A 22,188-nucleotide genomic window follows, 5' to 3' on the forward strand; every position below is an offset into this window, starting at 1 on the left:
GTAGATTTAAAAACGATTACGAATCAGTGAGTCAAGAAAAGAAAGTAGTTTAGGTTGACAAGTTGGAGAAGTGAAGAGGGAATGCTCAAGTTAGTTTTGTTGCCGCAAAATATGAGAGTTATACTTTGATAATATGATATTATAGTTGGAAACTAGCTCAAGAGTGAAGATAAGTAAAACAATGTGAAGTACATCAGAATGGTTGGGTTTAAGAGTGATCAAGAGTGTTAATGATTGATAGTAAAACCAGAAGGAATGTTGATCAAGTCAATTGTTGGGTGTTTGTTAGAGGAATTAAGAGAAGGTCAAGGGAGATCATTCAAGGGTTGATCTGAAGTTAATGTTATAGGAAGTTTTATAAGAGATTCACAAGAGACAGTGAAAGGCAAATGGGTAGTGTTTTCTGCTTGGCAAATGCAGTTTGGTTGGTTACGTGGAAGAAGGATCCATAAAAGCTAAGGTTTATAGGGAGAATTTGTTTTGAGAACAATGGCTAGACCAATCTACTCTAGTGAACGCTAGAGCATTTTAACACAGAGGCAAGGTTTTTATGTCATAAGTTTGTTGGAGAATAGTATGTCGGGTAAGTTAGGTGGTTATGATAGAGAAATGAGGAGAGTGGGTTTTTCCTTCTACCTAATAAGAGAATTTTCGATGATGAAAAGTTTTCTTGTTGGGGAGAATGTGAAGATCTAGAAAATGGTATTTTAGGAGTGGTAGTGAGTTAAAAACAATTCTATTATTTTAATATTAAAAGGTTTTAATATAAAAAGAATTATTATAAACGATTTTCATTATTTTAAAACACATAATATTTCTAGAAACCACTTTTTCAGAATCCGCTGCCTTCTCTCTAAGGGTTCTTGCACCCTATTCATCTGTTTGAAGATCAGAGACCGCCTGTGTGATTCTTGCAGTGAGATCTTCAAATCTACCCGATCAGTTTATCAAATAGAGTAAGTTAATTTTCTACCATTTTCACTAGTTTTATGTTCTTCTATGCATGTGAAGTTTCTCCTTGTTGCATGTATGGTCTGAGCTTTCTCTTACGTTCTCTACTGATCAATGGTTCTAATGGTATACCCTCATCATGTTTTTGAGGTATGTAAGTGTTGTTTGGTCTCTTTGAGTTGAGGGAGCGGAGTCAGGTTCTTTAGCTAGAGCTTCTAGGAGGTAAGGGAAGCTAAATACCCTGTTTTTAAATTTTAACTAGGTTGATAATATGAGTTGGTATTGATGGTTTGAGCTTGTTGAAATTATGTTGTATTATGGCTGATTGTGTGAATTTGATTAGAAAATGCTTTATATGATATTAAAAGAGCTTTGCTGAACTTGTTGGTTGATTTGTGCCTTTTTTTTATTGTTTAAAATGGTGAAGTTGATGTTATAATTGGTTGGAGAATACTATTGAACCTTGAGGGAGTGAATGATGATGGTCTTGGATAGTTTTTAAGTCTTAAATTGGGGTCTTGATAGGTGAATTTCTAGAAAAGGGATTTTGGAGATAAGTTTGATGTTTGGGGTTGATGTTTTGTTCAATTAAGACTTGTTGGAGCGTTAAAACCAATAAAACATAGTGTATTATGCAATAGAGGAGTTGTGAGGGTGTGGTTGCATGGTTTTATGTGTAACTTAAGGGTTTTAACTAGTGAGATTGAAAATTAGAAGGTTTGGGCTAAAGGTGAGGGTTTGTAATCTATTTCTGAATCTATTAGAACTTGTTTCAACTCTTAAGCTGTTGAGAAAAGAAAGAAATATCTAAAGGATGAAAGAAACTAGAGAAGGTATGTTAATGTGAGAAAGAAGAAAATATTGGGAATGGATCAAATATAAATTTAGAATTTAATGTGAAAATACTATGTATGTGTCTAAAGAAGAAAAGTGCAGGAAGAAATGTTTTTATTTCATAAAAGGTTTATGACATTTTTTTATTGGTCTAAAATGATTTTTTTTACTAACATTTTTTAACCGTGAAAAAAAATAATTATTTTTTACATTGTGTTATGATTATTGGTAAAAACTCATATCTATGAATGAATAAAATGTTTAATTAATGTTATTATACTTGTTTGCACATGTATAACTCTTTATTAGTTCTACTATTTAAATTAATGATTAAGGAATTTAGTTTTATCAACCATTACATTAGTACATCTACTATCCCAATAAAAGAATTACAATAGATGTAATTCTTATAATTTAAATATATATATATATATATAAATAAATAAAGTTGAAATTGATAAATAAAAATTAAAAATTATATAAGGTTCATATATTAAATGTTGAAAACCAGTCCAAATTAATTTGAATTAGTTTGTTCACATGTGTATATATAAATATAAATTTATCAAACTATCTATGTTTATAATTTTATATATCTATAAATTACTATATAATTTATACTAACATGTAAAATTGTTTTATATTGAAATTAATTATGATATATATATATATATATATATATATATATATATATATATATATATATATATATATATATATATTTAAGAAGCGGTTTTGGAACCATAAGTAATATTGCAATAAAATTGATTATTAAGAAGATTTCTTTTATATTTTTAATTGACAATCAGAATTAATCATAAGTTAGTATTGATTTCCACTGTATATTGTTATTTATTATATAAAATATAGCTTGTAACTTATTTATTCACATTTTTTGTTGAGAAATATTTATTTATATAAAAGTCATACTTTAGACATAAATAATATATAAAAGATGTTTATGGTTGCACCTACATCTATCTATCTATATATATAAAAGAAGTAAAAAGAAGAAAATATGGGTATATGGTGAATCATTTTCCCTGAAGAGGAAGTAACGGGAAGAAGTAATAGAAATGGCGTGAAGGTAGTGGTTGAAAGCATAAACAAAGTGGGCATATGAATCACATGACTTTTTCCTTTCTTTTGATGATTTTGAAGTTGACATAATTCTTATTATAATTAGAATAATAGGTTTGTATTATATTATATGGTGAATGATTTTATGTTTAATGTTTTAATACAATGATTATGTATTATATTTTACTATTAATTGCAATAAAAATATAAAGTTAATAATACGTAGTTTTATATATAAATATTTTAATATTTTAATAATATTTTTATTATAATTAATTGTATATCAAAATTCAACTATTATTTTAGGACAAACATGGAGAATAAGACAATAATGGTAATACAAAAATGATAAAGGGGTTTGATTTAACCAAATTATCTTGAAATATATATAATTTTAAAAACCAAAAGTTTAAATAATTTATAAGAGATTAATGTTTATACATTTTATTATATAAACAACTTTAATTTTTATACTGAAAAAAAAAAAAAGTAAGAGAGAAGCTTTCGCTGCCTTAAGAAAAAAAACAGAGAAAAAGGAATGACAGGAAAAATAGAAAAAAATGACAGCAATAAGAAGGGTGTTGGAATAAATGTCTTCTTGATAAAAGACTTAAATTTACGAGACTTTTGTTATAGTTACATGCTGTAAAAAAAGTATTTCTTATAACTTTTGTCTAAAAAAAAGTTTAAATTATGAGAGTACAACAGAAAATGTGGGATGATTATTGACAAAAAAAACTAAATAATGTATTTTAAAATAAAAGAAAAAGAATAACATCATAATGACTTATTAAAAAAAAATATTTTTCTATATTCTCTCATTTTCATAACATGCACAAATGACATCAGCTTTGGTAAGAATAATGAAAAAAATAAAATAAGATCATGATATTTTAATAATTTTTTTAACAAAAATCACTAATTTATTGGTTTGCATATTTCAAACATTCAATCATAAACTATCAATACAATGTTATAAAAAAGTTGTTTAAAAAAAAGTTATTAAAGAGATTTTTTTTTTCTTTAAAGAATAACAACCACCATTCTTTCCAAACAATAACTACAGTCATTCTTTCCAAACAATAACTACAGTCATTCTTTCCTAATCAATTCCTCTATTTTACGGTAACGGGACATGTGAGCACGTAATCCTTCAGGTAATGCGGCTGATGTCCAGTTCTCTTTGAGATCTCCTCTAGTACACTCATGATGGGATAGGCGGGTGCAAAATTAGTGGATGGGCTACTAAGTGGGGGTAAGGATAATGGGCGCTGAGTTCCTTACATATCCCTAGGTTCAAGAAGCACTTGTTGTTGAAGTTGCTTCCAAGGCTTCCGGTTGTCTGGAGTGGTAGTCGATTTTATCCTCAATAATTGGAGGAAGGGATAGAGGAACAGAGGCTCCTTACGACGACGAAGGAGACTTATGTGAAACACATTATGAATGCATGCCAATGGGGAAGTTCTACTTCATGGACTCCTTCTCCAATTCGCTTCAACAGCTTGACAAAATGGCTTGAAAGGTAGAAGGTGTGTTGCAAGCCTAAAAGGAATTACTCTAAATTCAAAATGCTTATTATGGGTGCGAAAAGTCATTTTCTCTAACTCTACAGAGATCATTAAAATCTGAGAACAGATCCAATTTGGAGAACCAAGAGTCAATGAAGAGTGTCAACCATGAGAGTAAGAGCCAATGAACAGGGAAAAGAAAAACCAGAATAATAGAGAGAATAAATTATCAGAGAGAAAGTAATCCTTTTCTATATTCTTCCATTTTACAGTTAGAATGATGGACAACATGACCACATAATCCTTTAAGTAGTTCAACATTAGTTTTTCATCTTTAAAAAATATTAATATTAATATAAATGCACAAAAATATTATGACATTGTAAATAAAAGTTAATAATAATAATAATTTGTTTGTAAGGTAATTTTGAATTTTACTACATCAGAAAAATTAAACTTTTCATAAATTAAATAAAAAGTATTTGAATATTGTACTTAAAAGTATTATAAAAAAAATTAATTTAGCTTTTGTTGTGATCTAACTTTGAGAGTTTTTTTTTAATATGCTTTGACTTTTACAATTTATTTGGCTTTATCTATTCAAACTAAGTACAAACACTATTTTCATAAAATTCTTTTAGTTAAGAAACTTTTAAACGCTTAAATTAATATTTTATCGTTTATAATTTAACTAAATTCTACTGTGTAAGTATAAATGTATCTTTGAAAAGAAAAGTTGTTTCACCAAATTTTTTCAAACCCCACACTTGACAGTTGAATAGATCCAGAATAATATATTATATTGTGAAGATAAAGTCACCCAACTCTTTCATGTTCAATCAGTTTCATCATCATTTTTCATGTTTTGTTTCTTAATTATATTTTCAGCCTCTGGATAAGAACGAATTCAATTGCATTCAATGACCTCTTATCCCCATTCTGTATTTAATTTGAACATAAAAATCTTATACACTAATTGACACATAAGCTTTTTCAATGTACAATTCCAGATACACCCTTTTCCCCTAACATCCTTTTCTTCCCAAAAAAATTCAATCCTCTTTTTGAACCTCACTTTCTCTCTAAATCATCACTCAAATCTTGTTATTCTTTCCTCTTAATTAGGTCAAGTAAGCACCTTCAAAGTCTTCATTAATGATACATCACTTTGCTGGTCCTTCTCACTATGCTGCATGTCTGCATCTTTGTTTCATCTCATCATGTCAATTCATTTTCTACTTTTTTTTTTCATTGGATTTATTATTTTATTTTCTCTGCTTTACACTCTTGAATTGAATTTCAAAGCACACCCTTTGCTAGTTTTAACTAAATCGTTTTTGTAAAATTGTTCATTACTTAATTGAAACAACCATAAAAAAAATTAATTGCAGAATATATCTTGTATATATTTATTTGTTCCATTTGCGACCTTGTTAACTGAAAGATTCACTTTGACGAAAAGTATGTGGAGTTTCCTTTCTGTCACTACAACCACCAATTTGACTTTTGGTATCTTATTGTAAGAAAGAATCTGTATTTTACCTTATTTAATTATGCATAAATACACTTGTACGCAAGCATTTACAAAACAGTATTCAAAACAAAACTCAACATAAATAAAATGCATCCGATGTTTGGGGGCAACATTTAACAACTCTGTTTTACTTCGAATTTAAGTCAAAAGTAAAAAAAAAATGCAGAAACTAATATATTTAACTTCCACGTTTACTGTCTATAAATATGCTGAAACAAAGGTTTTAAAATTGGTTACCAAAATTACATTGGTAGGAGTGAGACTCAATTCCAACGTCTTGGACAATTATTGTATTAAAATCTCGTAACAAAAGAAAATGTACTTTATATATTTTTAAGCACTGAATTTTTTAAAATGTTTTCTATTCATCTATATTTTCTTTTGACATAGTTATTCGTAAATTTTAAAGTTTAAATAACATCAAACATTTTTTGTTAATTACATTCTTACTACTTTCATCTAATTTTTAACTAGTTCATACCCGTATAGTTATTTATATAAAGCAAAAATGAAAATATTTTATTATAATCAAGGAAATTGTTGTATATTTTAAGTTTCATAAAATCTTAAGATCATAAAAATAACGAAGAGCATGATAATTTAATAGGGAATTTGAATAGTTTTTTTTTTCTCACAAAATAAAAATTGAAACGATTAATTGGATTATTTAATTAAAATTAATTGTCAATAAAATTAGTAAACATTCGAGTCTGAAAACAAAAGATTGACAATTCACTCACGCACATAATTGGTAATACCATGAATACAGTTATTAAAGACAACTATAAATAAATAGAATTTTATTTATTTTCCAAGAACTAACCATTTTTAATTAAACTATATTTCCAAATCTCATAGCTAGATTGAAAGTAATTTTTACATAAACTTGTGTATGAATTTTACATCAATACAAAACTATTTAACAAATTATTGATATAAATTAAAATTGGCATAATATATATTTTAAATATACTGAAATATTTAATTGTTTAATTTCAATGGAAATTTTCGTATATATTTTTTAATTTGAACTATTGATAAAATTAACTAAGTAGTAAATTTTAGAATGTGTTATTTATTGAGTAGGGACATTTCATAAATTTTGGCGAGGAGTGTTGAGAGGGTTGCATTGCATCCCCTACTTTCCTTTCCTTGACAGCGTATGTTTATGATAATGGCGAAGTTGAAAATATTAAAACACATATTTTCCTCTTTTGGAAGAAAAGTTGGAACCAGTTAGAGGTAGCTATAAATGAAATTTCATATGCAAAACGCCAAAACGGTAACTGTCTTTTATAAGGGCTTTGGAGTTACCAGCCCCCTTTTCAACACTCATACTTTCATACTTAAACATAACAACAACACAACTTTCTCTGTTTGCTTTCCCAGAACAAGTTCCTCTCTCTTTTCTCTCTCTTCATTTGTATAAATTACAAAGATAATATAAAAGTAAATAGAATATTCCGCTAATATATATCTGATTGCACATGAAACTTTGAATGGTCCCGTGAGAGTGAGTGAGATCTAGTTAGAGCGATTGGCAGATGAAGGAAAGAGAAGAAGCAGAGAAGAGAAGGTAATTGTTTCCTTTCTTCGCAACCCTAACTGTACGGTAACATGTGTCATCACCATCGTCCTCGAATTTCGTGCAAATGTTTATCCTTACTTCGCTTGCATCTGATCCACTTCAAACTTTTCGTTGCCTCTGTTATCTCTTACTTGACCTTTTCCATTCACTGAGGGTTTTCATCTCTTTCGCCTTTTCTGCTACGCTGTTTACTTCTTCTCCGTGATTTTGGAGCGGAGTTCTGTTTTGCCACTTGTCTTATACTGTTTCCACTGTTAGTAGTTAATTTGTTTTAACTCTCGAATGCTGTACTATTTGTTGCTCTAATTACTGCTATTACCGAGGGTGATGTGTTGATGATCTGATTTTTGTTTTTTTGAGGGAGTTTTCATGTGGATTTGGTTGCGTTTTACTTGTTTCCTTTCGAGGCTTAGTAGTGATGACGAATTCTCGAGTGATGAATGAGTGTTCTGCTTTTTAACTATTTTCTTGTGATTTTTTTTTTTGTTTTGGTGCTAATGTTGTTACTTTGATCAACTTGATGGTGCAGGATGAGGAAATTCGAGTGGAGAAGTAATGAATATGGGTGTGTTTGTGAAAAGAGAATCGCCGGAGTTGTTTCTGTAGTTTGACGTCAATTGGACTGATTTTCAGTCGTGTTGACTTGATTGAGAACCTCAGTTTTTTATCTTATGATCACAGCTGATAGTTGAATATTATTGGCATGCTGCTGGCATACACGGATGTGCTATGTGTTAAACTTTTGCGAGTTGCAAGTGCTTTTTTTAGCTGCTTAGTTTATATATTTGAAGCTGCTAACGTATCTGTGACTGTAATAAAAGGAATCTATTGATAGAGGTATAGTTAAGTTGTAGTAATGGAATTGTCTATGGGTCATGGAGAGTTTTAGCTGCTTCAAAGTGTTTGTTACGATCTGGGTATCATATTCTTTTCAGTAGCTTCATTGGTGCTGGTATCATATCAAGGAGTAAAATGGAGGCAGAGAGATTGAGTCCCAACCACCCTCCTAGCTTTCTCCGTCAGTCACTTCCTGCTATTGTACCTATGCTTTTGATTTCTACAGGATATGTTGACCCTGGAAAGTGGGTAGCGACCGTTGAAGGTGGTGCACGGTTTGGGTTTGATCTGATGGCTTTCATGCTTATTTTCAATTTTGCTGCTATATTCTGTCAGTACATTTCTGCAAGGATTGGCGTAGTTACAGGAAAAAATCTCGCACAGGTATTTTGTTTTCTATTTCAATGATTTATAAAATTATGCTGTTGTAATGAGACTTCATTATTATGAAACGCTTCTGCACTCTGAAATGCTTTTTATCCAGCCTGATATTCACACCCTGTTAAAAGAGTAGTTGCTCATTAGGAAGAACATTGAGAAGAAATCACTTTCACAAAAGAAAATGAACCCAAAAGAAAATTACTTGTGTGTGTTTCCTCTAATTTCTCCAAAATAAACCACATTATTTGAGTTTAAGAAAGATTTATTAGTGGTATTTTCCCAGAAAGCACCGACACCTCTGTAGAACGTGTGGGAGAATTTTTGGATACAATATCTGTTGAACACACATGTTCGACACTTGTCAACCATGTCAAAATAATAAAAAAAAATCTACTTAGACATCTTGGACACCTCTTTGACACGAGTTAAGCATGAGTTAAAAGATGAGTCCACACCTATTTGTAACTAAACAATTTCTAGACACTATTATCATAAAAAAATTAAAAGAAAACAACTTATATTATAAATAATGCATGACTCGGCATATTTTGTGATGTTTGTTTTATAATACATGACTAGTTATTTTAACTACTAAGAGATATGTTTCTTAGAATTCTATTGTTAGGATTGTTGCTATAGGAAAACTGTACAACTTAACAAAATCGATTATACAGTGTACATTGCATAAATCTAATTCTCAATTAAGATTTTTTTTTTCATGTTGATCATATGTCAATGATACTTCATAGGTATTATCAATATTCTACCAATGAATCTTGTTAATATAATCTCTTTTTTACTTTTTGATTCTTAACAAACTTAGAAGTTTATAAAAAAATTGCACTTTTGCTAATAAAGATTTTATTTTTGGTTTCTTTAGTTTGAATCACATGCAGTAGTACCATGTTTTTTCAAACTAATTAAGTATTTTTATATTTAAAATTTATTTTCATAAATGGAATCAATTAATTAGTTTTAAACCTCATTTGATTTAAAACATCCATTACAAAAAATCAAATTTCATTCAAAAATAAAATAAAAATCAGTATGTTACCATCTTCAAACCCTAATCTCACATTTTATAATTTTTTTAATTTTATCAAATTTCCACTGAATTAATAACTTTTAAACTTTCAGTGTAATTCATGTCCCCGATCTATTATAAGCGTCCAAATAGTGGGAAACTAAAGAAGCCCAAATTTGCTTAGTTTTAAAATTAGAGGGACTTAATTGGTTAGAAAGAGGCTTGGGTGACTAAAATAACACAGTCTAAATCAAAAGAAAAAAAAATACTATTAAGCTTTTATAGAAATGAAATGTGATCAATTTTCTCTTTCACATTTCCTTTAAGGGGAGTCTTTGAAGTAGGAAGTATGGATATTACATTTAATTATGGATTATTTCTTGCTTATTCCATCTTTAAATAATAACTAAATAGAAGGAATCAGATTATCCATTCCCCTCCCATAATAATTTCTTATCCCCACCCCTCACATTTTTTCTTATTATTTTTTCCTCAATTTTGTTACCACTTTCAGAAATAAAGAGTTTTTAACATTATTGGTATTAATTCAGTTATGAATAAGATCTTTCCCTTTATAAAGGGGAAATCTATCTTAATGTCTTTGATCCTCTAATGTAATATTGGAATTGAGGCAATGAGTAGGGCTGTCTAATGGTGATTTATAAGTGTCATTTACGAAACTTTCCCAAGCCTCAACTGTTTGAGCCATATTAGTTCACCAGTGGGTATGGCCATGACTTGATATTTTGATTTTGCATATGATCTGGCAACAACACTTAGAGTTTCCCATAACCTGATTACGATCACCGTCTTCATCAGGTGGTTTAGAACTAAATTCATATGGGTTAAACTTCCGCTTCTGGTAGAGAAGTTGAACAAAGGGTCTCTGAGCTTTCGTCCCCGTATCCCATTCTTGGCTTTCAGCAGGCTTTGATCTACCCATATATTCTTCCTTTCATGGGGCTATCTCTCTACGCTAAGCTGGCAAAAGGGCTTTCAGAGGAAATGGGTGTAGAGGAGCTCGTGTATCTTGAGTCAGAGGGTTCACCCCTCAAGACCCTTGCTTCTCTGTCAGCTTCTTGTCTCAGGGTCTATTCTAACTACCTCTCTGTGGGACAGACATCTGGAGGAGCACTTTCTGAGTGCTTAGCCAGGGGTTCTTCATCTATCAAGAGAGAGTTCCCGGTAATCAAGCTAGAAGTTCATTCCTCCCTTGCTTTGAAAACTTCTTAGCTTAGGAAGTCTCTACTCAGATGGGGATGGGTTTTATCCATGTCGTACTCCATTGACTCAAGAAAAGTAAGTTTAGAAGGTGACACCTTCGCTAATTGTCAAATTGCGTCTATCGGATAACTACTTTAATCAAAATTATCAGGTTCCTGAATGCTGGCAAAAGAGCTTATCAGGTTCCTCAATGGTGGCAAAAGAGCTTTGAGACTTCCCGCCCGAGGATAGAATGTGAATCAATAATGAATGCGATGATCAAAGAAGCGGCTAGAATAGGTCAAAGTTACAACCGCTACCGCCAGTAGGATTTCCTTGCTTTACTAACGAGCTAACCTACGAACGCTCCGTGGGCTACGGGAAGGGACGAGTTAAGGAACAAGAGTAACAGACTACGTGTACGTCATACTACACAAGACAAGCAAAGACAGGAGGCCATTTACATAAGGCGCGGCTTACGTGCCATTACCAACTCGCACAAGCTTGCTACCCCTTCTTTTTCTGTGGAGCGTACCAACCTTGATTAACATCGAGTTGTGTGTTTCGCTGATGTCTAATGAGGCGCAACATCAGTCTGACAAGGGTCTGGATCCCAAGGCTCTTCTTAGTCTAACATGATTTGACAGGGTTAAGCTTATGTCACTCGGATGGGAAGGCGTAAAGTAAAGTGGAAAAGCGATGGGCTGGCTTAGACGGCAAACAAGCAAAGAGATTGACCAAGTCGGTGTGACAGTATGAGTAGGATAGACTAGCGGGCAAAGTCTAGCTGCCTATTCGATAAATGGGGATATGTTAATTATTGCATCTCAAAGCCCTTCGAAGAGAGTTAAGAACTAACTTATCACGCTACCTGCAAAAGAGATATTGAGAGGATTCACTTTGTTCAGTTTCCCCACTAGTCCTTCATATTTTTCAATATTTGAGAATGATTCCACCTAACTTAGCAGACGTTTGACATTAGGATCTGCGTACATGCTTAGTACCAATTAACTTTGCTTCTTCAAAGATGTCCATTGCATACTTTCATTGGAGATTGACAATGTCATTCTTGGATCATACCACCTATATACCAAGGAAATATTGATGTCAACATATTTGGTTTGCAAATGTTGAGTGTGGTGATACTTTACTTTTGCAATGCTATGGTGATCACTTCTTGTAATCACTATGTTGTTAATATACACGATAAAGTGTATACGTTTTGTTATTTAATGACAATACCAAATCACATGACTCTGTTGAGCGACAATACTAAATCGGCTAAACATTGTCTTTAAGACCTTATAATTATATTCGGAGATGGCAAAGTAGTTTGAAATACTCTCCAACTGAAAAAATCAAGAGGTTGCTCCATATATACCTCATGAATGAGATCATAATGAAGAAAGACGTTTTAATGTGAAGTTGATAAAGAGGACACTGACTAATTGCAAACATGAGCAAGAATAATTGAATCGAGGCAATCTTAGCCAATGGAGAGAAGTTACCTCCATTATCCAGTTCAAAGACTTGAATAAAATAATACCCTTTGGTCTATAAACAATCCTTAAGCCATTTAACTTTACCATTACTGTTCTAATAATGTGGGCTTATGACCTAGCTTAGTCCACCAAATTGGTTTATGAGGTGAGGATTGCTTAACCAAGGACTATATTGGTCTTTAGTTATCATAAGATCTCAACATACCTCATCATGTCGACTAGACATTTGGAGCATGGACAAATATGAGTGACCTAGTAACAGCAGCCCCTCATGCCTAGGATAGACATCTAGAGTGTGGACATATACTATGGGTAGCTCAATAACAATTATAGGATAGAGTAATTCCATTTTATAATTAGGTATCTTTCTGGATCCTCAGTTAACTCCACAAATAAGGTGATGTTATTTTACATAAATGCATACTTACATAAAGCTTCACAAGTATCTTATGATAATTCTAATTACAAAATTTACATAACCTAACATGTTTGCTGAGTTGATTACTGGGTTTATAGTTGATTTATGTTTGGTATTTCTGCCTCTAACTAATGCAGTCAAGCTCACACTTGCTGCTTAAAAAGCAAGCTCAGATAAGGCTTCTTGCATGTTCTTAACTAGGGTGTTTTGCTTATAGACTAACGTCACTTTCTTTATCCAAAGATTTGCAGTGACGAGTATGATACATGGACATGCATGCTCCTTGGAGTTCAAACAGAACTTTCAGTGATAATGCTAGACCTTAACATGGTAATATTCTTGATTAACCTCAGGTTTCTATGCTCTTCAACAATGAATTTAATTTATATATATAAAACTTTTTGACTTGAAGCTATGATTTACCTGTTTTGCAAGATCTTGGGCATGGCACAAGGGTTAAATCTTATTTTTGGATGGGACTTGTTCAGTTGTGTCTTTTTAGCTGCTACTGGTGTTGTTTTTCACATACTTCTTGCAGTCTTACTTGTAAGTATCATCATTTGCTTATTCATAAATCTCTTTAGAACAACACTATACTTATCAAATTGCTTTGTCTAGGACATTGAGAAGGCAAAATTCCTAGGCAAGTTTGTTGCAGGCTTTGTATTGGTTTCTTTTATACTTGGAATGCTTGTCAATCAACCGGAAATTCCATTTTCCATGAATGGAATATTAATAAGATTGAGTGGGGAGAGTGCATTTGTGCTAATGAGTCTTCTAGGAGCAAATCTTGTACCTCACAACTTTTACCTGCATTCCTCTATTGTACAGGTATTATTTCCTCTCATTTTCCTCTATGCATATACAATGAAATGTCTGCTTCCGTGGCATTCTGCAAAAACCATATCTTTAATTTGTTTGTGGATATTTTTGCTCATCATATTCCGCTTGTTCATAAAGGAAAAACCTGCCTCTTGCAAAATGGTAACAGGCTTTCGTGGGCAGTTGCCTTGCTGCTGGACTTCTGAAGGTTTACTATCTTTGATAAATCTTATGCTCAAGTTGACAAGTACTTTGAGCAATGCTGGACTTTAATTTCTTTTTATTATGGAATGATACACTTGTTATTTGTTATTATTCGTACTTGATTGTGTATACTTGCAGCAAAAACGTTGTGTTGTGAGTGGTTATCTACCAAGTCTCTCTTCCCTTACATCATCAGATTGTTTTGTTATCTAATTGAGTAATGAAAATTATACATTCAATGTTTGAACACTTTATGATTTGATTGTGGAAACCAAAATGGCTTTGAGCTCTCTTGCCTCAAGCTCTACAAGTAAACTATTGGCCCTTTTGGCTGTCTTATGTTTGTTTTCATTGATTACTTATTCTTAAGTTCCTTCAGTTTAATGTTATTCATGCAAGCACCCTTGTGAAGGGACATGATGGCATAGATATTATTGCTTTGGATTGTAATATAATATTAGATGCCATGAAGTTGGCCCAATGGGATTTCATTGGGGTATTTGTTTCCATGAAGCAGGGATGGTTTTAAAAAGGGATTTTATGCAGAAAATAAAACGAGCATCCTTTATTACTCGATATTGTGGTTGGGGGGAATGCATCATTCACCAATATGTTAGTAATGGTTTTGAGTAGTTCCTGTTACATGTTTCTAGATAGGCGGCCGACCTCAATTCTAAAAGAAGGGTTAGTAACTGATAGTTTGTCTTCTATGGTATGGTTTGGACAAGTGCTCCATCCACTGTTTGTCGCTTGCATGGGAGCCTGTACACTTCGTATGGTTTTTCTAGAAACAGTTTTTTGAAATTGTGAATATCTATGATTCGTTAAAAAAAAGACTTTTCACTCTTAGAATTCCGTAGAACTATTTTATTAATCATTTAGATTTTATTCCATTGAACACTTTGATCTATGCTTTTTAATTATTTTACTCTAAGGATGTTCATCAGTAGTGCCTTAGATGACGAAGGTATAAAATGAACTTACTAAATTTTAATGGCATACTTAAAACGGAAAGAAAAATAGTTTGTCGCATATTCTCAAAGTGACATTCCTTTACTGTTTTTATTTATGCATATAGATGTAGTCCCCGGTATATTTCTTTTGAGTTTAGGCTATAAAAATGTTTCTTTTGATAAAATTAGAGGTTCTTAATGTTTTATTTAGGTTTTTCTTTGATCAACCATCACTTCCTATACACCTTTGATCATTTGTGCACCTAGGTGAAAAAGATTGTACATCATGTTTTATGTCAATCTGAATTTTCTTTTTCTTTTCTTTTCAGTGGCATCAGGGACCGGCAAGCATTTCAAAGAATGCTTTGTGTCATAACCATTTTTTGGCCATATTATGTGTTTTCAGTGGTCTTTATCTGGTAAATAATATGTTGATGACCTCCTCGGCAAATGAGTTCTACAGTACAGGGCATGTTCTGCTAACTTTCCAGGATGCATTGTCACCAATGGAACAGGTCTCCTTTCCCTCTGCAATTGGTTTACAAAAGAATACTTACAGCATCCTATTTGCCGTTTGTGTTCTGAATGATAAATAAATATATAATAATCCTGAGATTCTTATGCAGGTCTTACGTAACCCAATAGCTCTACTTGGGTTTTTACTCCTTTTGTTTCTTGCAAATCAAATCACCGCATTAAGTTGGAGTTTAGGTGGAGAAGTAGTAGTGCAAGGTTTCTTAAAATTGGATATTCCGGGTTGGCTTCACTATGCTACAATTAGAGTGATTACTGTTTTGCCTGCCCTTTATTTTGTCTGGAGTTCAGGAGCCGAAGGGATGTATCAGCTACTATTATTCACTCAAGTTTTGGTAGCTCTACAACTTCCATCTCTAGTGATCCCCCTTTTTCGTGTAGCTACATCTAGATCAATAATGGGTGTACACAAGATTTCCCAGTTTCTGGAACTTTTGGCATTGATCATATTCATTGGGATGCTTGGCTTGAATATTGTATTTGTGGTAGAAATGATGTTTGGAAATAGCGATTGGGCTAGTGATTTGAGATGGAATGTGGGGAGTGGTGTATCTATCTCATATTTAGTTCTTCTAACAACTTCCGTTTTATCGTTATGTTTTATGCTTTGGTTAGCAGCCACACCTTTGAGATCTGTCAGTGTTCGATTAGATTCTAAGACGTGGAACTGGGATATGCCAAACACTCTGCCTAATCCACCAATTATTGGCGAGAAATCTTATTTAACTGAAACAAGATGTCGTGAAGATGAACCTATGCATGTACAGGAACCCACACCAGCTGTAACAAAGACCTTGGAGTACTCTGATGTATCACATCCAAGTTTTCATCCTGCTCTACCTAAATCTGTAATGGAACCTGAACTCCACGTGAATGTTGCAAGGAAGAATCATTCTGCTATGTTGGCTTCCACATCAGAGTCTGAAGTTGTAACAACAGTGATTAATGAGATTTCCCATTCTCAATTGGAAGACACCAAAACTATAACAATGGAAACAAATAACCCAATTGAGAAAACTATGGAAGTTGAAGGAGATTTAAATGCTGAAAGGGATGATGATGATGATGCTGATTCGTGGGAAGCTGAAGAACCTTCCGGATTTTTGTTAGCAAATGTACCATCTTCAACATCAGATGGCCCTGCATCATTCAGGTGTCTTAATGGAAAAAGTGATGAAGGAGGGAATAGCTTTGGAAGTCTTTCGAGAATAGAAGGCTTAGGGCGTGCAGCAAGGCGTCAGCTAGCTGCTGTTCTTAATGAATTCTGGGGACAACTATTTGATTTATATGGCCATATAACCCAGGAAGCAAAGGCTAATAAAATTGACCTTCTGCTGGGAGTGGGTGTCGATTTAAGACCTACCAGTTCTTTGCAAAAAGTGGATGTATGTAGAAAGGACTACTCTGAATACTCAGGATCTTTAGGAGGTAGAGTTTCTAACACTTCAGCGAACTCTGATCTATATGATTCTTCCAAGCAGCCTTTGATGCAATGTAATTCAGAGTCTTCTTATGGCCTCCAAAGGAGTAATTCTTCAATGCGGCCAGATCACATCCAATTATTGGATGCATATGTGCAGAACTCGAGCCACAATCTCCTTGATTCTGGTGAGAGGCGCTATTTCAGTGTACGTAATCTACATTCATCAGAGACTCGGGATTATCAACCAGCTACCATACATGGTTATCAGACTGCATCTTATCTTAGTCGACTTGGTAAAGACGGAGATTCTGCTAACCTAAATGGTCCAGTGGACTTGTCATCACTGAAATCCCCTTCGATAGTTAATGCAAAGTACAGGGATTCTCTTGCGTTTGCTTTGGGGAAAAGGTTGTGTAGTGGTCCAAGTGTAGGCCAACCCCCAGGGTTCCCAAAAGTAGCTATCACTAGAGATTGCCAATTACAATCTGAGAGGTCTTATAACGATTTTTACCCTTCTGGATCTGTAGATAATACACTCAACTCAGTTAATACTAAAAAGTACCACAGTTTGCCAGACATTTCAGGATACTCCATCGCCCAAAAGTCTGCTTATGTGTCTGATAAAAATGCTCCATGGGATGGTTCTGTTGGACATGGATCTCATGCTAGTAGGACTTGTTATGAAAGATCACCATATTCAAATTCTGGAACAAGAACAGGGAGTCATTTGGCCTTCAATGAACTCTCTTCATCTAAAGCTTACAACGAGGCACTCTCTTCACAGTTGAGCTCTGGTTTTGTTAATGGATCTGTACGGTCTAGACTGCCTTGTGAGCAGTTTGGGCCTGAGAAAAATAGTAATATTATTATGGAAGGTGTGGGAAATAGGCCTAATGCAATAGTTCAAGAAACTACTTCATTTGTGGATATAGAGAAGAAACTTCTTCTGTCAGTTAGACTTTGCATTGTGAAGCTCTTAAAATTGGAGGGTTCTGAGGGGTTGTTTAGAAAGAATAGTGGAGCTGATGAGGATTTGATTGATTGTGTCGCCTCGAGGGAGAAGGTTGTTTGTGAATTTGAAACTAGGGAGACGAATCAAGTCAATCATGTGGGTGAAGCTCACTATTGTCTTTCTGATAGGAAACTTGGTTTTTCTTCGTCTCCAGTTCCTAATTGCGGGGAGGGATGTATATGGAGAACTGATTTAATAATAAGCTTTGGGGTGTGGTGTATCCACACTATTCTTAACCTTACACTTGTGGAAAGCCGGCCGGAGCTTTGGGGGAAATACACCTATGTTCTCAATCGCCTCCAGGTAAATTATCTAAACTGTTTCCCATCTTTAAGTAATTAGATCAGATCAATTGCCTTGCCTGTATAATTTCTCCACTACATTGGCAGTTCTGTATTTTTTTACTTCTGTTTTTGGTCTATGAGCAGGGCATCATTGATCCAGCTTTCTTTAAGCCTCGTAGTCCCTTGGCCCCATGCTTTTGCCTTCAAGTTCTACCCGCGCATCAGCGAAAGTTAAACCCCCATCTTTCAAACGAGATGCTACTCCCAACTGCAAAACCCAGCCGGGGCAAATGCACAACTGCATCAGCGTTACTTGAGCTTATCAAGGATGTGGAGCTTGCGATCTCAAGCAGGAAAGGACGTACAGGAACTGCTGCAGGTGATGTTGCTTTCCCTAAGGGGAAGGAAAATTTGGCGTCTGTTCTCAAACGGTACAAGCGGAGGTTATCTAATAAGCCACCGGGCATTAATGAAGGCACAGGTTCACGAAAGACCCCACGTTAGTACTTTACAACCAGTAGCATTTGCATTGACAGAATCGGTGCTAATTGAGCTGTTTTGTAATTTACTTTTTAAAGCAGCTCATGCTATCAAGAAATGTTGTCCCCGTGTATCAATTTCCTTGCTCATCATGCAGCAAATTTAATTCAATTATATTACATACACGTTGGGCAAGATGTAATGTATGCAAGTGCTGCAAAATCTAAGTAAAAAATGGTTAGATGAAAAGTTGGTCATACCTTTTTTGCTCGTTTTTTTGGTTAAAAACCTCACCTCTGCATATAAGAGCGAAGTCTTACTGAGATGTTAATAACACACTTACAATAATAAAGTTTAGTTTTACATAACGAGGGCAATTACGTTACAGAATTACATATCGTGGTTAACTTTTTAGAAAATCACCCTAAGGATCAAGTCGTTACTTCATAAAAAAGTCGTTATGTCCGTAAACGAGTTTGACTATCAAAATTGAAATCATTTGAGTAAATGATTTTTGTGTAAGGTGAATGATTAACATAATTATACTTGATCAAATTAAAGTTGATCAAATTAACTAAAGTTGTGAGGCGTGATGCAATTTTTGTAACATTGAAGCCATACATGAATGTGATGACTTCAATGCAATTTACATCAAGACTTTGACTTTGGTTATAAATAAGCTGAATTGAAGTTAATATAAACAATGACAAATTTTATTTATGTTTATTATGAATTTGAGTATAACTTGGGTATTTTTTTTAAAAAAAATCTTGGGTTTTTCTTAAAGGTAATGGAAAATTTATACTAAATTATCTTCTAATATTTGTAATTTACAATTATAAATTTTAAATTTTTCAAAAAAATTATACCACAAATTAAAAATAATAAAGTCATGTAAGTATTATAGGAGCAAAAATAATTATATAAAACCTCAAACTTCAAAAATAATTATAGTGAAACTGTCATATATATATATATATATATATATATATATATATATATATATATATATATATATATATATATATATATATATATATATATATATAAAAGCATGATTTGAGTTTAAATTGCATTGTATTAAAATTCTTACATGTAAGGATAACTTCTACTCAAAATCAATTTAACCGAAGTCGTCATATAAATGCATAACTTAAATTCAACTTAATTTTTAGCAGAAGTCATTTCGTCCTGTTACGACTTTAGTTGAAATTATTTTCAAAGAAGTTGTCATACCGAATGACATTTAATTCAACTTAATTTTTGACAGAAATTACTAATACTCAATCACAACTTTAGTTAAAATTATTTTCAAAAAAGTTATCACATTCAACTACGACTTCAGTGTAACTTATTTTTTAAAAAGTTGTCCATACTGAACACAACTTAGTTTTGGAAGAATAAGTCTAACATGATGACTACTTCACCTTAATTAGAAATTTAAGCTATGATTAAATAAAAGTAATATGATAGAAGTCGTCTTTAACTCTTACAACTTCATATTAACAAAAGAATGAAAAAGTCTTTAGTTGTTTTCACGACTTTATATTCAAAAGTCACAACTGTTTCCTGATGTCGACAACTTTTTTAAAACGAAACCATACATACAAAACAAGACTTACTTTAAATGTTTTTTTTAAAACAACCCAAAAGTGTAATATCAAAAACAAATTAATCTACTTTCGGAAGAAAAAAAACCTAAAATTTACTACGAGGTTATTAGTATTAACGGAATTGAGGTTGATCCCACAAGCAGGATTGTTTAATCTAGAACCAAAATAATAATAGTTCGTTTACAATTGCTTGAGCCTATATATGATGCACTTGTGTTCATAAATTTCGATTCAGAGCTGACATTTTATTTGGCAACGGAAACCTTCTATTGCTTAATACGCTAGGATAACTGTAACTCTACCGTTTTTGTAAGAACTAATTAACTAATTCAATGGAATTAAGAAAATTTAGATATTAATATTAAGTTTATCTTTATTTATTGATTTTAAATCCCTGAATATTAATTATTAATATCTTTATGTGCATTGGTATTTATTTATATTTAATTTTACTTAATTTTGAAACTTATACACTTAAAAGCATTTATTTTATTAAAAAAATTCAAAGTAAATTTCATAAATCTGTATACAAGACGGAAAGGTAGTTGGTGTAAATTACTCCATCATGTATTATTATACATAATCGTGATGGTGTAGCGATGACTTTGGATCCAAATTAGAGAAGGTTGCCCTTATCAATCATCATCAGATTCCCAAGCGAAACCATCTTCACTCATTCACTCAATCGACCACCACGGATTCAATCTTCAATAGTGCTTTAATTACACCCTAATCTATACGTTTCAAACTGTCCAACAGTGTTGTGACACGTAGAATACGCTTCACCGACGAACCGTGTCACAAGCTTGAATCTTATTGCTGCTCCACCACTTCCATTCTCCTAACCAGATCGCATCTATTTCTTCCCTTCAATCTCTCTCCTCGCTCTCCACCTTCTGTTTTGCAGAAGCTGCTTCCTTCACTGACATCATCGCTAACAGGTACGCGTTATGTAATTTCTTAATTCAATTTCTTTCTTCCCATTCAAACAATATCCAATAAATTATCATTTCTTGATTCTCAATTTATCTGTTCTTCCAATTTTGGAATAAAACCCATATGTCGGTCAATCATGCTTCAGTTCAGTGCAGATTTCTATTTTTCTAGTTTGGAAAATTAAATCACGAATATTCTTTTAGTTCTGAGGGATGAAGATGTCATTGTCGTAGGTATAAGTTGTAAGTAAAGACCAAAGAAAGGTAAAGTTAAGAGTTCAGAATGGGGTTCGTGGTGGTGATATCGTTGCCGTTAATATTGATCATCTTGATATTGGCTTTGGGCTGTTACCTGTGTGGCCGGGCCAAGGGTCGGCGACAAAACCCACCGCAGTATGGGCCTCCTGCTCCTCCACCACAGGCCCAACCCAAATAATGCCTACCCTTTTCTCATTACTGTTGCTACCCTGTGGTTTGAGTTTGTTCATCATCAATACTGCAGCCACTTTGGATTGGAGTTTGAAAATTATTGTGTAATTATATATATATATATATATATATATATATATATATATATATATATATATATATATATATATATATATATATATATATATATATATATATATATATCAACAAATTCAGGTTTTTTCTTGGGTATCTACACAGTTGATGAAAAACTAGTACAATGGAATGCTACGGTTCATAGCTTAATCTTGAATAAAATAGTAGAGCATTGAAATTTGTTTCCACGTTAGTGGGTATATTAGGTGATTAAATATTGCCGTCCTAGTTAATTAGTTACTCATGTAATTTGTTATTTGATTTTCATGTTTAGGTTATAGTTTGTTTCATTTAATTTCTTGCCATTTCTTGCCACTCTGGTTATGATTTTGTCGCATATCCAAAAATGTTAGGCGGTAGTTACCAATTAAGAATGTCATTAATTGATGTAATTAGAGATACATCATCTAACATAAAAGATGTATGTTGTAACACTTATATCTTTTCAAAGATAAAAATAAAGAATTTTAATAAATACTTAATGCAAGATAAATTAACCAACTA

The 22,188-nt window shown here is 32.7% G+C and overlaps 1 protein-coding gene and 1 long non-coding RNA gene across 4 annotated transcripts; both read left to right on the top strand.

The window, feature by feature from the left end:
- The first annotated feature begins 7,255 nt into the window (after positions 1 to 7,255).
- LOC108322437 (ethylene-insensitive protein 2) lies at positions 7,256 to 18,821 on the top strand. 3 transcript variants are annotated; one of them, XM_017554531.2, is made up of 9 exons: positions 7,256 to 7,483; positions 8,025 to 8,332; positions 8,431 to 8,716; positions 13,104 to 13,190; positions 13,296 to 13,406; positions 13,479 to 13,691; positions 15,169 to 15,354; positions 15,466 to 18,111; positions 18,237 to 18,821. In XM_017554531.2, the coding sequence occupies exons 3-9, from the start codon at positions 8,468 to 8,470 to the stop codon at positions 18,594 to 18,596; spliced, it is 3,852 nt and encodes a 1,283-aa protein (XP_017410020.1). In that variant the 5' UTR covers positions 7,256 to 7,483; positions 8,025 to 8,332; positions 8,431 to 8,467; the 3' UTR covers positions 18,597 to 18,821. The 3 variants fall into 3 exon arrangements, with proteins under 3 accessions (XP_017410020.1, XP_017410019.1, XP_017410021.1); XM_017554530.2 differs by having other exon boundaries at positions 8,025 to 8,716; XM_017554532.2 differs by lacking the exon at positions 7,256 to 7,483 and adding an exon at positions 7,597 to 7,748 and having other exon boundaries at positions 8,025 to 8,716.
- A 1,891-nt stretch (positions 18,822 to 20,712) lies between these two features.
- On the top strand, positions 20,713 to 21,940 carry LOC128195395 (uncharacterized). Its single transcript, XR_008246836.1, has 2 exons — positions 20,713 to 21,126; positions 21,355 to 21,940. It is a non-coding gene; the product is annotated as an uncharacterized LOC128195395 (long non-coding RNA).
- Positions 21,941 to 22,188: the final 248 nt, after the last annotated feature.

The sequence above is a fragment of the Vigna angularis genome, chromosome 2, assembly GCF_016808095.1.
Source record: "Vigna angularis cultivar LongXiaoDou No.4 chromosome 2, ASM1680809v1, whole genome shotgun sequence".
Lineage (NCBI taxonomy): Eukaryota > Viridiplantae > Streptophyta > Magnoliopsida > Fabales > Fabaceae > Vigna > Vigna angularis.